We start from the raw sequence: 16,679 nt of genomic DNA on the forward strand, positions 1-16,679 counted from the left end.
TCTTTGGGCTTTGATGTGTACCAGGAATATATTATTATTTTTTGCCCTTCTATTTGACCTTTAATGTGGCTTGAGAAAGTTGTTTGGTAGGTAATGTGACTTGCCACATAGTTGAAAGAGACATCTCTCTTCTGCAGGTTGCTCTTTGTTTTACACACATGCATAATAGCATGTTTGTGCATGAACACAAATTCACCCACATCCACAGAATAAACAAAGTGCAAATGATGTGCACAAGAGCTAAGTAAAAAGAAAAACTGTTTTAGGTCAGGTGAAAAGCTATCATGTTTCCTCTGCCCTGAGATAATTACTAAACATCTTTCTTGTGGTATAAATCATTAAATAAGATATTTGTCTTATTAAGTATTGTCAGAACTCTTTGGCTACTGGTCTGAAAATAAGTTTTTGTGAACTGCTCTTTATGTATCAGTGATATAAATATATTTGTGATATCAAATTTGGTACATTGTTGTGATTAAACATGCGGGATATGATTTATTAGTCAATTTTTTCCACAAATAATTTTATTGTCTATTCCTATTTACTACAATAAATAAAATTTAAATGATTATTTTCATTTCTGTGTGTGTTTGGGATGGGAGACGTGCTCCTGATGTCACACGCCTATCTGATTAATTATTGGTAGTTGATGGCTGGTTAAAGGAAAATATATATGCTTTCCTTTAGGAGTGTCCAATGATTGGTTCCTAATGCCCTACTGGATACCCAACATGTTCATATACATATGAGCAGCATTACGTGGACTCAGGGATTATTAATACCATAAAAGTACATAAACAAAAGGACATAAGACTGGAAGAAGAGGAGGTTGGAGCATCAAGTGTATTTAAAGAGCTGTAATAGTAGATTGTTATCACCAATACACATTGTATAAATGAATGAAACTCTCATAGGAAAAAGCATTTTTTTTAACAAAAGAATTTTGACATAAAACAAGACAAAGAAAAGATGCGAAATATTTTCAGTAAAATTCAGTTTTTGGAGTTACCTTTCATGGCATTTAAAATTTACTAGTAAGCATTCAAAAGTTGCAAAAAGAATAGAACTTGAAAAATAAAACAAGAAATTATTAGTAATCGTCTATTAAAAATGATTAAAACAAGAAACCATGACAGATATGAATATTGGAAAGAATAGAACACTAAAACTATTAGAAAATTTCACTCATTTCTCAGGGGAATGTAAATGATGCAAACACTTGGTGGAGAATTTTTTAGTGTATTACAGAAATATAAGCGGTGTTATATCTCAAGCTATCTGCTCCTTGGTATTCATTCTTAACTAATTTGAAAACACAGATTGTTACTGTTGACACACATTACTTCACTCTTCCGGTGTTCTTCATTTAATGTAGTTACCATGTCAAAACATTATACTTCAGAGTCGCTTTCTGATCTCTACTGGTATCCATATCACATTTGACAATGTCTAAAGGAATTTTATTTGCTCCAACTGACATGTGTGCGTGGTGTGGAGGAGAGACTGGCATGGAATAAGGAACCAAGCATGCTGTTTTTTTTTTTTCTACACAGGGCAACCACACCACAATTAAAGTGTATTTCATTCAAATGTGACCAGGTTAGAATACTGATGAATCTGAACAAGAATGTGAAACAGGGTAAGAAAACAAACATTTACCCAGTGTCTTTCCTTATGTACAATGTATTTTTACATACATTATGTATATCAACTTCATAACAGCAGTGAGATATCGCTTGCATTTGATTTAATAATTTTATTATTGGTTTTACATATTTAGCCCTAACAGACTACTATAAGCAAGAACTTTGCCATTGGTTTAAGACTCAAGCCCCTCTTTTTTTCTATTTAATAAGCATGCATAAAATATGAACCAGTACCTTCAACTACTTAAACCTCTCCAGATGCTCTCTCTCCTGGGAGATTGGAGAATATTCAAGACCCATGGTAGAAACTATATTTCAAACTTAAAGAAGCTGATGCTTTTGATGATTTTGATTCATCAATGGTAACTGGCAATGAATTAGGTGACCTCGTATACCAAGCTTTCTACAAGTTGGGGGAAAAATCAGAAAACGATTTTTGCTAGCTTGCTGCTCTTAGTATCTCTGGAAAAATAGATGAAGGAAAAGAGTGAGCTGTGTGATAAAATTGAAGGGCTCCGGATGCAAATGAAGAATCTCAAGGTTTCTAAATGAGCTCTTGAAGAGAATCTTCTGTTCAGCAGCCACAGGGCTGAGTTGCCGAAAATCAAACTGAATCCCTCGTTATAAAGTTGGCTGAAATACATCGAAAATTCAAATCCCAGTCTCGAAAGGTATCAGCAGTTACAGTAAGGGCATTAATTGGCAAAGAATGGGATCTTATAATACGGTATGGGGATGTGTGGGAAGACCCTGTTGAAGCTGAGAATGTTGGATCTTCAGATTCTCAAGGTTTCCTCACCTGAGGAAGTAGTACCCTCAGCCCCACCCCTTGAAATAATGCCCTTTCCACATGAGGAAAATTAATCCCTCAGAGTCTGGTAAATTAGCAGTGACTTTCTCTGAAGAAAATGCTTGACAAGACAATACTGATTTTTCACAAGGCCCACCAATAGTTTCTTCTAGACCTATAACCAGATTCAAGGAAAAACAGGCCTCTAGAGGGAGTCCATGAGGAAATGCATTACACTACTAAAGAGCTTAGTGAGTTTGCTAACTCATTCAAGCAGAAGTCTGGGGAATATGTGTGGGAATGGATTTAAGAGTGTGGGATGATGGTGGAAGGAACATAAAACTACATCAGGCTGAGTTTATTGACATGGGTCTTCTGAGTAGAGATCTAGGTTTAATATGGAAGCTAGCACAGTTTAAAAAAAAAATAAGGGGTCAGAAGTTTGTTTGAGTGGTTGACTGAAGTGTTTATCAAAAGATGACCAACTGAAAAAAATTTGGAGATGCCTGGTATCCATCCCTTGCTTTAGTGTTGATGAAGGGATTTTACGGCTCAGGGAAATTGCAAAGCTAGAGTGGATACATTGTGGAAAACCTAATCCTCCACAACGGAAAGACCCAGAAGACATGAATCCTATAAGACACAAACTGATAAGAGAGAGGCATCAGCACATTTGAAGTGTTTTGCTGCTGCTCAATTGGATGAATTAAATGCAGTGGGTTTAACTGTGCCCTGAGGTAGCAAGGGCCAGGTGGCAGCATTAAATAGCCAGAGACAAAGTGATCGTAGTTATTATGATGGGCAGCACAGAGAAAACAATGATTATAATGACCTAGCCCATAATGGTCAGCACAGGAGAGGTGAAATTTATAATGGCATGACTCGTATGGACCTTTGGTACTGGCTAATCAGTCATGGTGTTTTCAGGCATGAAATAGACAGGAAGCATCCTGCATATCTGTTTAATCTGTATAAGCAAAAAATTCTCAAACAAATGAAAGAAAGGCTACATTGGATCATGGCAAAAGGCAGTCTCAGCCAGAGAATCAATTTCCAGATTTGAGTCGGTTTGCAGACCCAGAACCCCTTGAATGAAGGGGTGGCCAGGTTCCCCAGAAGAAAATCTTGCTAAAACACCTAAAAGTTTTGCTGTTAGCCTTTTTCCAGTTTTTCTCCAGAGGGACATATGACCTTTTACAGGAGTGACTGTACACTGCGGGGGGAAAGGAAATAATCAGATTTTCCAGGGTCTATTGGATGCTGATTCTGAATTGATGCTGATCCCAGGAGATTGATTGTGGCCCTCCAGTTAAACTAGTGGCTTATGGAGGACAGGTGATTAATGGAGTTTTGAATCACAGTAGGTCCAATAGGTCCCCAAACACATTTTGTTGTCATTTCCCCAGTTCCAGAAGGTATCATTGGGATAGATATACTTAGAAATTGGCAGAATCCTCACATTGATTCCCTGACCTGTGGAGTGAGGGCTATTATAGTTGGAAAAACTAAATGGAAGCCTTTAGAGTTGCCTCTGCTGAAGAAAATAGTGAGTCAAAAACAGTACGGTATTCCTGAAGGAATTGCAGAAATTACTGCCACCATCAAAGACTTGAATGATGCATAGATGGTGGTTCCCACCACATCTCCCTTTAACTCTCCTATCTGGCCAGTGCAGAACACAGATGGTTCATGGAGAATGGCAGTTGACAATTGAAAACTAAATCTTATAGTAATTCCGATTGCAGCTCCTATACCAGATGCGGTTTTGTTACTTGAGCAAATTAACACATCTCCTGGTACCTAGTATGCAGCTATTGATCTAGCCAACAAATGCCTTCTTTTCAGTACCTGTCCATAAGGAGCACCAGAAGCAATTTGTTTTCCATTGGCAAGGCCAGCAATATACCTTTACAGTTTTGCCTCAAGGATATATTAACTCTCCTGCCCTGTGTCATAACTTAGAAGAGATCTTAATCTTCTGTCTCTTCCACAAAATCTCACATTGGTGCACTATATTGGTGACATTAAGCTGATTGGACCAAGTAATCAGGAATTAGGAACCACTTTGGACTCATTGATAACACATATCAGAGGAAATAAATTCAACCAAAATTCAAGGACCATGTATTTCAGTGAAATTCTTAGGAGTCAAGTGGCATGGGCCATGCAGAAATATTCCTTCTAAGGTGAAAGATAAGTCATTGCACCTGGCGCCTCCCACCACCAAGAAATGTTTTGTAGGTCTATTTGGATTCTGGAGACAACACATTCCTCACTTGGGTGTGTTACTCAGGTCTCTTTTCCAAGTGACTCAGAAAGATGCTAGCTTTGTGTGGGGCCTGAAACAGGAGAAGGCTCGTCAACATGTCTAGGCTGCTCTATCAATTGGACCATATGATTCAACAGACCCGATGGTACTTGAGGTGTCAGTGGTAGATAGAGATGCTGCTTGGAGCCTCCCGCAGGCATCTGTAGGTGAATCACAGAAGATACCTTTCAGACTTTGGAGCAAAAGCTCTACAATCATCGGCAGATAACTAGTCTCCCTTTGAAAAAGAGCTCTTGGTCTGCTATTGGGACTTAGTTGAAACTGAACATTTGACAGTAGGACACCAAGTTGCCATGTGACCTGAATTGTCCATCATGAGCTGGGTGTTATCAGACCCTCCAAGTCATAAAGTAGGACATGCAGCAGTCTATGATCAAATGGAAGTGGTATGTACATGATTGGGCCAGAGCAGGTCCTGAAGGCACAAGCAAGTTGCATCAAGAAGGTGCTCAAATGCCTGTGGTTTCTACTCCTGTTACATTGCCATCTGCTGCCAAGCATGCACCTGTAACCTCATGGGGTGTTCCCTATGATTGGCAGGCTGAAGAAGAGAAAAATAGGACCTGGTTTACTGATGGCTCTGCATGTTATGCAGGCACCACCCAGAAGTGGACAGCTGCAGCATTACAACCCCTTTCCAGGACAACCCTGAAAGAAACAGGTGAAAGAAAAATCTTCACAGTGGGCAGAACTTCAGGCAATACACATGGTGTTACACTTTGCTTGGAAGAAGAAATGGCCAGATGTACAACTGTTTACCAACTCATGGACCTAAGCCAATGGATTGGCTGGATGTTTAGAGACTTGGCAAGATCACGATTGGAAAATTGGTAAGAAAGACATCTGGGGAAGAAGTATGTGGATAGATCTCTCCAAATTGGCAAAGGATGTGAAGATATTTGTGTCTCATGTAAATGCTCACTAAAAGGTGACTTCAGCTGAGGAGGAGTTCAATAATCAAGTAGATAAGATGACCCATTCTGTGGACAGTCGGCCTCTGTCCTCAGCCATCTCTGTCATTGCTCAATGGACACTCAATGAGCATTGAACAAAGTGGCCATGGTGGCCTAGATGGGTGTTATGCTTGGTCTCAACAACATGGACTTCCACTCACCAAGGCTGAGCTGGCTACAGCTGCTGCTGAATATCAGATCTGAAAGAGACCAACAGTGAACCCTAGATATGGCACTATTCCTTAAGGTGACCAGCCAGTAATCTGGTGGCAGGTTGACTATACTGGACCACTTCCCCTGTGGAAAGGACAACATTTTGTTGTAGATGCTTATTCTGGTTATGGATTTGCCTTTCCTGCAAGTAATACTTCTATTAAAACCACCATCTGTGGACTTACAGAATGCCTTATCCATCACCGTGGTGTTCTACCTAGTATTGCTTCTGACTAAGGAACTCATTTCACAGCCAGAGAAGTGTGACAGTGGGCCCCATGATCATCATCAATCCACTGCTCTTACCATGTTCCCCATCATCCTGAAGCATCTGGTCTGATAGAAAGATGGAATGGCCTTTTGAAGATGCAGTTATAGCACCAATTAGGTGGCATCAGCATGGAGGGCTGGGACAGAGTTCTTCAGAAAGCAGTATGTGCTTTGAATTAGCATCCACTAAATGAACAATTTCTCTCATAGTCAGGATCCATGGGTCCAGGATTCAAGGGGTGGAAAAGAGTTCACTCACTATCACTCCTAGTGATACTCTAGGAAAATTTTTGCTTCCTTTCCCCACAAACATAGATTCTGCTGACCTAAAAGTTTTGGTTACAAAGTGTGGAGTGCCCCTACTAGGAGTGATAATAAATATTCTATTGAACTGGAAGACCAGACTTCCCCTGGTCATTTTGGGCTTTTAATGCTCTTAAACCAACAGGCTTAGAATTATAGTGTTAGGAGAGGTGATATATCCAGATTTCCATGGGGAAATCAGATTGCCTCTCCACAATGGAGGTAAGGATTATGTCTAGCATGCAGATCTCTTAGGGTGTCTCTTAGTATTACCATGTCCTGAGATTAAAGTTAATGGGAAACTAAGACAGCCTGATCCAAGCAGGATGACAAAGGAAACAGACCCATCAGGAATGAAGGTATGGGTCACTCCTCCAGGAAAAGAGCCAAGAGTTGCTGAAGTGCTTACAGAGTGTGGAGGAAATACAGAATGGGTAGTAGAGGAAGGTAGTTATAAATGGCATCAAAGGCCACATAACCAGTTGCAGAAATGAAGATTATAAAGTAATATGAATGCTTCTGATTTATTTTGTTAATAACACATTTGTATAGCTATTCGCTTTCTTCCAATTTCTTTAGCATCAATTGGTATTTAAGTCGAGATACTAAAAGAATATTCCCAAGAGATATTGCCCTATTGTAATGTACAAATGTGTTTGCAATTGTACAAGGAATAGTTATATCACGTTAGGTGTACTCATGACCTTGTTATTGTTTCATATGAATATGAGATATTACTTGTGTCAAGTTGACAAGAGGGGATTGTAATGGCTATTTCTGGTTGTCAGCTGGACTATATCAGGAATAAACTACAATTCAGAGTTGGAAGGCTCATCTATGAGATACAAGTTTATGACCTGGATCTTGGCATAGAGATCTTGAGATCTAGTAGCTATGAATTCCAAGAGACGAAGGCAAGGAGATCTCTGAGTTCAGTGTTAGCTTGGAAGAAAACACATCTCAGATCCAGGCATTGTGGAACACACCTTTTAACTGGGCTCAGCTTCTGTTGGAGACCTACTTAAGGACATTGGAAGAAAGAAGATTTGCTCTTCTTCACCTACTTGCATTTACTTGCCAGCACATGAGTTAGAATCTACTAGCCTTATGGGACTAGGCAACTACTATATCCTTGGACTTCCCATTCACAGCTGACCGTTGTTGGGGAGTTGGACTACAGACTGTAAGTTATCATAACAAATTTCCTTACTATATAGAGAGTATCCATAAGTTCTGTGACTCTAGAGAACCCTGACTAATACTACACAAAATACAGAAGAAAAGGATAAAGAGGAACACTCATAACCCTGACAAAGGGATTAAATATCCCTGGTGGGAAGTAACAAATTGACTAGAACTTTGAATCTCCAAAGGTGCAATGTTAGTTCTGTGGTACTTGAAGCACATGTTACTAATTAGGACTCTCCAGGCACACATGCAACAGGGAGAAAACCATAAAGAAGAGAATAATTTCCGGCAGTTCTAATGAATTTTCTCATAAATCTTGGCCTTGAAATACATATTCTCATTTGACTGAGGCAAAGTTTAGAGACATATAAGATTGATACTTATTTTGTGTATGAGAAATGAAATTTGTAGAGAAAATTTCAAACAGAAATTCTCTGTGTACTTCTTCTGGGAATTCATAAATACACTTGTGTTAATGTCTATAACTTTTTTTTTTTATTATTGAGTACTTGGGCATCTCAGTACAGTAAGGAGAAAGGCTCTAAGAGATCCAAACAGAAAAGAAGTTCCAGGTAAACAAAAGTAAGCAAAGAACTATTCTTGTCCTGATTATGTATCTGGAAACTGAAAGATACGAAAATTATGAATGCTGTATAAAGGTCCTTATGCATTGCTCTTTTCAGTTTTGCTAGTAAAGAATATGGAAAGGAATGGAATTACATTAAAAATTAATGGTTTCTGGACAGATAGAAACATTAGTAGGAGGTTAGAGAAGAAATAACGGCTCCTCAGAGTTGACATGAATGGTTGGTGATCTTTGTATGGCTTGCTATATGCCCCTTTGGTACATGCTTATAAGCCAATAATGTAAGCTTATGCCTCTGTAGTCAAAGATGAATTGCTTGGTAGTATAACCTTCTATTCTTACAGAGGCCATCCATGACGCAAATGGCTACAGAAAATGATTCTTCAGTGTCTGAGTTTATTCTTATGGGACTGACAGATCAACCTGAGCTCCAGTTCCCCCTGTTTGCTTTGTTTTTGCTGAACTACATTGCCACCATGGTGGGAAACTTAAGTTTAATGAGTCTCATTTTCTTGAATTCAAACCTTCACACCCCCATGTACTTTTTCATCTTCAATCTGTCCTTCATTGATTTTTGTTATTCATTTGTCTTTTCCCCCAAAATGCTGATGAAGTTTTTTTTAGAGAAGAACACCATATCCTTCAAAGGATGCATGACTCAGCTGTTTTTCTTCTGCTTTTTTGTGAACTCTGAGAGTTATGTGCTGACAGCCATGGCCTATGATCGCTATGTGGCCATCTGTAAGCCTTTACTATACAAGGCTATCATGTTACCTAGGATCTGTTGTCTTCTGATGTTTATGTCATATATGATGGGATTTGCTAGTGCCATGATCCTCACAGGCTTAATGTTTAGGCTCAACTTTTGTAGTAGCAACATCATCAACCACTACATGTGTGACATCTTCCCTCTCCTTCGGATCTCCTGCAGTGACACCTATGTCAATGAGCATGTGAGCTCTGCCGTGGTGGGTACAGCTATCATTTTATGTAGCCTCCTTATCTTAATCTCTTATGCACTGATCCTTTTCAATATTATTCATATGTCCTCAGGTAAGGGTTGGTCCAAAGCCCTGGGCACTTGTGGGTCCCATATCATCACTGCTAGTCTCTTTTATGGATCTGGGCTCCTTGCTTATGTCAAGCCATCATCTCCTGAGACTGTGGGCCAGGGAAAATTTCTCACAATGTTTTATACATGTCTGGTGCCTGTGCTGAACCCTCTCATTTATAGTCTCCAGAACAAAGATGTCAAAGTTGCTGTGAAGAAAACCTTGAAGAGAATCACAAGTTAATCAAACCAGTGGTGCTTCTCAGAGCCCTGTCCCCAGTGAGTTGCTGGGTCTTTTTCCATTATTCATCTTCTCTTCTTTCTCCTCCTTATATTTTCACAATGTCAATTTGATTTCTGTGATCTCATTTTTCTTCTCATTATGAATTGTAAATATATGTGCCTGCTTTGAGGCTTGTTATGCTTAGATTTATGCTGATCTTGTGCTATATAATCTCAAATATGTATTCTTTGCAGTTCATTTTTTCTAACTTTTGGGAAGCTATATTTATAACTATTCTCTGATTTGATGTTCTTATGACCTAAAGATTTACGAAATTATGAGAAAAATTGTAGGCCTACCATAACTCCCAAAATTTTAGTCATCATCCAGTGTATTTTTGAGAATCATTCATATTCTAGGCTTTTATCTTCAAAGATATGATGGAAGTCTGTGATTTGTCAAAATATGGTATTTTTATAGATATTTATTTAAGCATGTATGAGGCCTACTTCTCTACTAAATATCTCAAATCATTCAATTCTGATATACATGTTAAGGTCTAGGTTATTTTCTGTGTTGCCTCAAATGTATACCATGTTTTAAAAATAAAAATAAAAATAAAAAGCATGAGGACACTTACTTCTGAAAAGCAAAACCTGCTTTATTCTTAGGAATATTGTTGACAGATTCCCTTGTTTGTGGTTCTAATTCCAAAGAGATTTATTCCAAAATAAATCTCTACTTACAGTTATGTATATATGTATGTATGTATGTATGTATGTGTCTATCTATCTATCTATCTATCTATCTATCTATCTATCTATCTATCATCTATCTATTTATCTATGTCATGTAGTTGAATAAATGCCTCTATGACTTATGTAAGGCTATACAATGAATGATGCAGATCCCAATTTAGTACCTCGTGTATCTTATGGAGAAATGAATAGGGGTAGGAGTAAAAGAGATGGCTTAGTAAATAAAGGCATACGCTCTTTTTCAGAAGACCTAGGCTTGGTCTTTAACACCCACATCATAGCTCACCACAAATTCCTGTAAAGTCAGTTCAAAGGGACTCAGTGCCACCTTTGTGTCTCCATGTGTGCCACGCATGTATGTGGCACATATATATATATATATAAATTCATGCAAAAGCACACTACACATTTTAAAAATGACTTAAAACTCTTGAAAAAAATACATAAGAATGACATGGAATTCTAAAGAAATAGAGTGAACTTAAGAATAATTGTTCCCAAAGATTACAAGATTGGAGAATGTAAGAGACTATGAACTAACACAGAGATTGGGTGTGTAATGTATAAGAATATGGCTAATTACAGAGATTAGATGGACTGTAAGTCTATAGACTACTACAGAATTGGAGGTTGTATAAAAATGCAGATGATTATTAAAGGGGCTTATCTATAGAAATTTGAAGTACAAATAAAACAATGCACACTTTCCTACAAGAGCATCATATTAAAGAGTCACAAATATGATGAACATTAAAATTATTTTTAATGTTGTTCTTTTCCATTAGTGATATTTTTTTCTGTTGTGGTAGGACTGAGGAATTTGGTCAAGCCTTCCTAGTGAGGCATGACACTATTCCGAAACTTACAAATATATTTTAAGAAGTCTGATTCATGTTATATCTTTATTTGGAGAGAAAAATATTTGCTGATGAAATATAGAAGTCGAAATCTGCACTCTGTCATACTTTTTTTTGCTTGTGTCTGCTGTACAGAAGATACATCAATATTGTTCATCAAAACCATAAGTGAGTTACGGGCAGATGCTTCTCTGTGAATGTTGTGAGTTCTAGGAAAATAACAATAATAAAGTCCATTTACTCCAGATAGAAAACCAAAGAAATAATATGGAACATGTCTGACCTGGTGAAATAATGGCTATTTTCACTTTATTTATGTAGGTCTAGACAAGAAGTTACTGGCAGGAATATGGGATTCATAGGCAGGTATCTAGTGGAAGAAGCCACAGACACATGGCAATTCATTAAAGCTGCCTTACTGAGGCTCTCTATCTAAATTGCAGTCAACTCTCTGCATTCTACTTTCTTCCAGAAACTTTTCCATGCTACTGTGTTCTTAGGGCACTGCCTTGTCAATATGGTGAGTTTTACAAGCTTCCAGAGAATTATGAGCATTCTTCATGAAGTAATGCTTCATTTTTGAGGCTGTCTCTGCAAAATATTGAATATGTCCTGTTTATGGTACAGTAAATTTTTCAGCGGTGATTTTTACATTGATATGTGAAGGATTCCAAGAGATTTTTGTTTCAAATGTGAGATTAGAGAAAAAATGTCTTAAAAACTTGAAATCAGCTTAACTTAAATTATTCATTAAAAAAAAAAAAAGACGCCGGGCGGTGGTGGCGCACACCTTTAATCCCAGCACTTGGGAGGCAGAGGCAGGCGGATTTCTGAGTTCGAGGGTTCGAGGCTAGCCTGGTCTACAGAGTGAGTTCCAGGACAGCCAGGGCTACACAGAGAAACCCTGTCTTGAAAAAAACAAAAAAAAATATTCATATCAGAGAGCTCAACATAGGAATTTATTTTAATATTGAATAGATTACTAAAATGTTTTCTGCATTGTGAGGGTGTTTTTTTTACCCGAATGCTCTCATGGAAAGGTAAGAAAAACACAGCATTATTTTTTAGATGCTTTTTTGGGAGTTCTGCTTCCTGTCCATACAGTAATTATAACCCAGGTAACATCATATTTGTATATTCATATAGATATATATGAAGTGTTTTTTGGTGAACATTAATAAAAAAATGTTCTCAGTGGAAAAGAAAAAGATACATTTACTTCCTAAGTTTAAATAAGCATTTTTTACTAGTCAAGATTCACTGTGTAGCCCTGGCTATACTTCTGAATCTCACTTGTTACAACATGCTGGCATCCAACTCAGAGATCCTGTCAGCCTCTTCCTTCCACGTGCTGGGATTAAAAAGTATGCCACTGTCATCTGTGTTAAGGTTCTCCAGAGTAACAGTAACAGGACTTGTAAAATAAATCTCTATCTATCTATCTATCTATCTATCTATCTATCTATCTATCTATCTGTCATCTATCTATCTATCTGTCATCTATCATCTATCTATCTATTTATCTATCTATTTATCTATCTATCATCTATCTATCTATTTATCTATCTATCTGTCATCTATCTATCTATCTATCTGTCATCTATCTATCATCTATCTATCTATCTATCTATCTATCTATCTATCTATCTATCTATCTATCACCTATCTATCATCTATCTATCTATCATCTATCTATCTATCTATCTATCTATCTATCTATCTATCTATCTATCTATCATCTACCCGTCTATCATCTATCTATCATATATAACGTATGTATTTGTAGGTGTACTTGTCTGGCCAGAATGATTCCAGACAGTCCTCTGATGGATTTGTGAGGATGCTCATAGGAAAGACAGAAAAAAAGACTCAGAGACAAAGGTTAGAAATCAGGATGGCTGTCCAATCAGTGCTGCGGCAACCTCAAGTTTTATTCTCTTATGCTTTATATACTTTACAGCATTGAGGGAAACAAAGTCACAAGCCAGCAGAGACAACAGCTGACATACATTCAATATCTATACCCACCCAGAGGCCTCCTTGTTACTCCTTGTTCCTTCCTCCAAGAATAACAGAACATTCAGGCCCTCACCTTGAGCTTCATGTGTATCTCTTCTTATTGGTCCATGTGTCATAAGACCAGGAAATCTGCCAAGCAGACCCTGGCCTGACTTGACTGTCTCACAGGCAGTCAGTTTTTCACAGAAGTAGACAAATTGGCTCTCAGCACGTACGTAAACAAACACACACACACACACACAGACACACACACACACACACACACACACACACACACACTTTGTGAACCAGCTTATCCAACAATGGCAACCTATGTTCAGAAGTTCTAAGAATCCATTAGTTATTTAGTCCATGAGACTAGATGTCTCAGTTGGTCTTAAATATACACTGAAATTACCAGAAGTAGGCTCTAATGCCAATGAGGGAATGGATTTGCAAGTGAGGGCAAGAAGAAGCAAACAAAGAGATAGCTTCCCTCTTCCTCCTTCTTTGTATAGATTTCCCACAGAAAGTGTGGCCCAGATGAGAGATGATTTAAAGGTATGTCTTCATATATCAATGAATTGGATTGTAAGTGGATCATCCGACTTGAAATGATCCATCAAGCAAAACAAAAATTTCACAGGTGTGCCCAAACACCTTAGAGATTGTCACATGTGGTCATGTTGACAACCAAGAATAGACATTATAGGAATGAACCTTAAGAAAAGAAAAAGATGTATAACAAAAAAGTCCTTGTGTTAGATAACTTAAGCCATTATATCCATAAAAACCAATCAACATGCTTTCCCTGAGTTCATGAGCCCTTGGTGCCATCTCCCCTCCGTCTTTAGGTGGTTTTCAACATTAGACTGGGTAGTACTGGAAGTCTACATAAGCAACTTTCAAGCATATTATCTGGATGATGTTTCTTAATTGTTTATATTATTTTTCTCTCTTTCTGTTTGACCTTTATAACGTTAATGTGGCCTGAGAAATGGCTTGGTAGGTAACATGACTTGCCACATAGTTGAAAGAGACATCTCATTTCTTCAAGTTGTTCTCCATTTTTCACACGTGCATCATGGCTTATTTGTATATGAACACAAATTCACCCATATTATAAAAAAGGAAATGATATGAACAAGAACTAGGTGAAAGAAAAACTGTTTTAAGTCAGGGGAAAAACTATCACTTTTCTTCTGCCCTGAGATAATTACTAAACATCTTTCTTGTTGTGGATAGGATATTTAATTGAAAGTATTAACAAAACTTACTATTGATCTGAAAATAAATTTTAGTGAACTGCACTTTATATCTGTGATATAAATATATCTGTGATATCAAATTTGGTATATTGTTGTGATCTAAACCTTCAGGGTAAGATTAATTAGTGAAGTTTGCCCACAAACAATTTTGTTATTTGTCTGTCCCTTTTTACTACAATAAATAGAACTTAAATGATTATTTTCATTTTTGTGTGTGTTTGGGATGGGAGAAGTGCCTCTGATGTCACATGCCTATCTGACAAATTATTGACAGTATATGCCTGTTGAAGGGAAAATGTATGCTTTCCTTTAGAAGTGGCCAGTGATTGGTTCCTAATGCCCTAGTGGGTACCCAACATACTCATATACATATGCGCAGCAATAAGTAGACTCAGGGATTATTAATAGCAATAAAAGTCCATAAATAAAAAGATATAAAACTGGAAGGTAGATGAAATTGGAGCATTAAGTGTATTTGGAGAGCAATAGTAGTAGATTGATATTATCAATACACATTGTATAAGTGAAGGGAACATTTATAGAATAAAATATTATTTGGCAAAAGAACTTTGAGTTAAAACAAGACAAAGAAGAGATGCGAAATATTTTCAGCAAAATTCAGTTTCTGGAGTTACCTTTCTTGGCATTTATTGTTTACTAGTAAGTATTCAAAGAATTACAAGAATAAGAACTTGAAAAATAAAACAAGAAAATATTGGCAGTCATCTCTTAAATGATTAAAGTAAGAAACCATGACAAATATGGATATAGCAAAGAACAGAACACTAAAAATATTAGAAAATTTCACTCATTTCTCAGGGGAATGTAAATGATGCAAACAATTGGTGGAGAATTTGTTAGTGTCTTACAGAAGGAAGCCGTGTTATATCTCAAGCTATCTGTTCCTTCATATTCATTCTTAACTAATTTGAAAACATATTGTTATTGTTGACTCTCATTTCTTCACTCGTCCAGTGTTCTTCATTTAATGTAGTTACCATGCCAAAACATTATACTTCAGAGTCTTGCTTTCTGATCTCTAATGGTATCCATAACACATTTTACAATGTGTAAAGAGATTTTATTGGCTCCAACTGACTTGTGTGGGTGATCGGAGGAGAGACTGGCATGGAATAAGGAGGCAAGCATGCTACTTATTATTTTCTATATAGGGCAACAGCACCAAAATAAAAGTGCATTTCATTCAAATGTGACCAGGTTAGAGCTTTGGTGTATATGTACAAGAAAGTGAAACATGATAGGGGACAAACATTTTCCCAGTGTCTTTTCTTATGTATAATACTGTCGGGGTTAATATTTACAATGGCAGCACCCAATCTGTCTTGTGGTTATGGGATGCCATCTTCCTGGCTAGGCAAGGACTGAGGCCACAAGTGGCAGCATATTCTTGTTGCTGCTTGGCTCAGGCCACTGGCTCAGGAGGCCAGAGACACTGGCCCTGCCACTCACGAGATGCCAGCATGGGATAGCTCTGCCAATCTTCTACGCTGTCTCCACAAGCCTGGGCTGGGCCCAAACCATCCTGCCATCCACACAGTACCCAGTCAAAATGAGACTCTAATGCTTTGATTATCCAAAGGCTTTATATGTTTGGTAATGCTCAATAACAAGATGCCCACACAATTAGAGGTATAACCCAATACCTAATCTATATGACACAACTATCTTAGACTGCTAGAGACACACACACATATCCGCTGCCATGTTCTCCTCTCTCCGGTCTTCCCTCTACCCTAGCTCCTCCTCTATCTTCTCCTCTTCCTCTCCTTACTCCTCCTACATTAGCTCCTCCCAAAATACCGAGTTCAATGTAGTAGGAAATATACTGCTACATAATACATTTATTATATTTTTACTTTTAACAGTTTTAATTGGTTATTTTATTTATATTTCAAATGTTATCCTCCTACCTGTTTCCCCTCCACACACCCCCAATCCCACCCTTCCTGCTTCTATGAGGGTGCTCCCCACACTCCCACCTCACTGTCCTGGGAGTCCCTTATGCTGGGACATAGAGTCTTCACAGAACCAAGGGCTTCTCCTCCTATTGATGCCAGATGCTACATATAGAGCTGGACCCATATGTATTTTTTAGTTGGTGGTTTAGTCCCTAGGAGCTCTGGGGGGTCTGGTTTTTTAAATATTGTTGTTCTTCCTATTAGATTGCAAACCCCTTCAGCTCCTTCAGTCCTTCCTCTAACTCCTCCATTGGGGTCCCCGGTGCT

The 16,679-nt window shown here is 37.9% G+C and overlaps 1 protein-coding gene across 1 annotated transcript; it reads left to right on the top strand.

The window, feature by feature from the left end:
• The first annotated feature begins 8,631 nt into the window (after positions 1-8,631).
• On the top strand, positions 8,632-9,573 carry LOC114611216 (olfactory receptor 143-like). The gene has a single exon (XM_028755866.1). The coding sequence runs from the start codon at positions 8,632-8,634 to the stop codon at positions 9,571-9,573; it is 942 nt and encodes a 313-aa protein (XP_028611699.1).
• Positions 9,574-16,679: the final 7,106 nt, after the last annotated feature.

The sequence above is a fragment of the Grammomys surdaster genome, unplaced genomic scaffold, assembly GCF_004785775.1.
Source record: "Grammomys surdaster isolate TR1022 unplaced genomic scaffold, NIH_TR_1.0 126086, whole genome shotgun sequence".
Lineage (NCBI taxonomy): Eukaryota > Metazoa > Chordata > Mammalia > Rodentia > Muridae > Grammomys > Grammomys surdaster.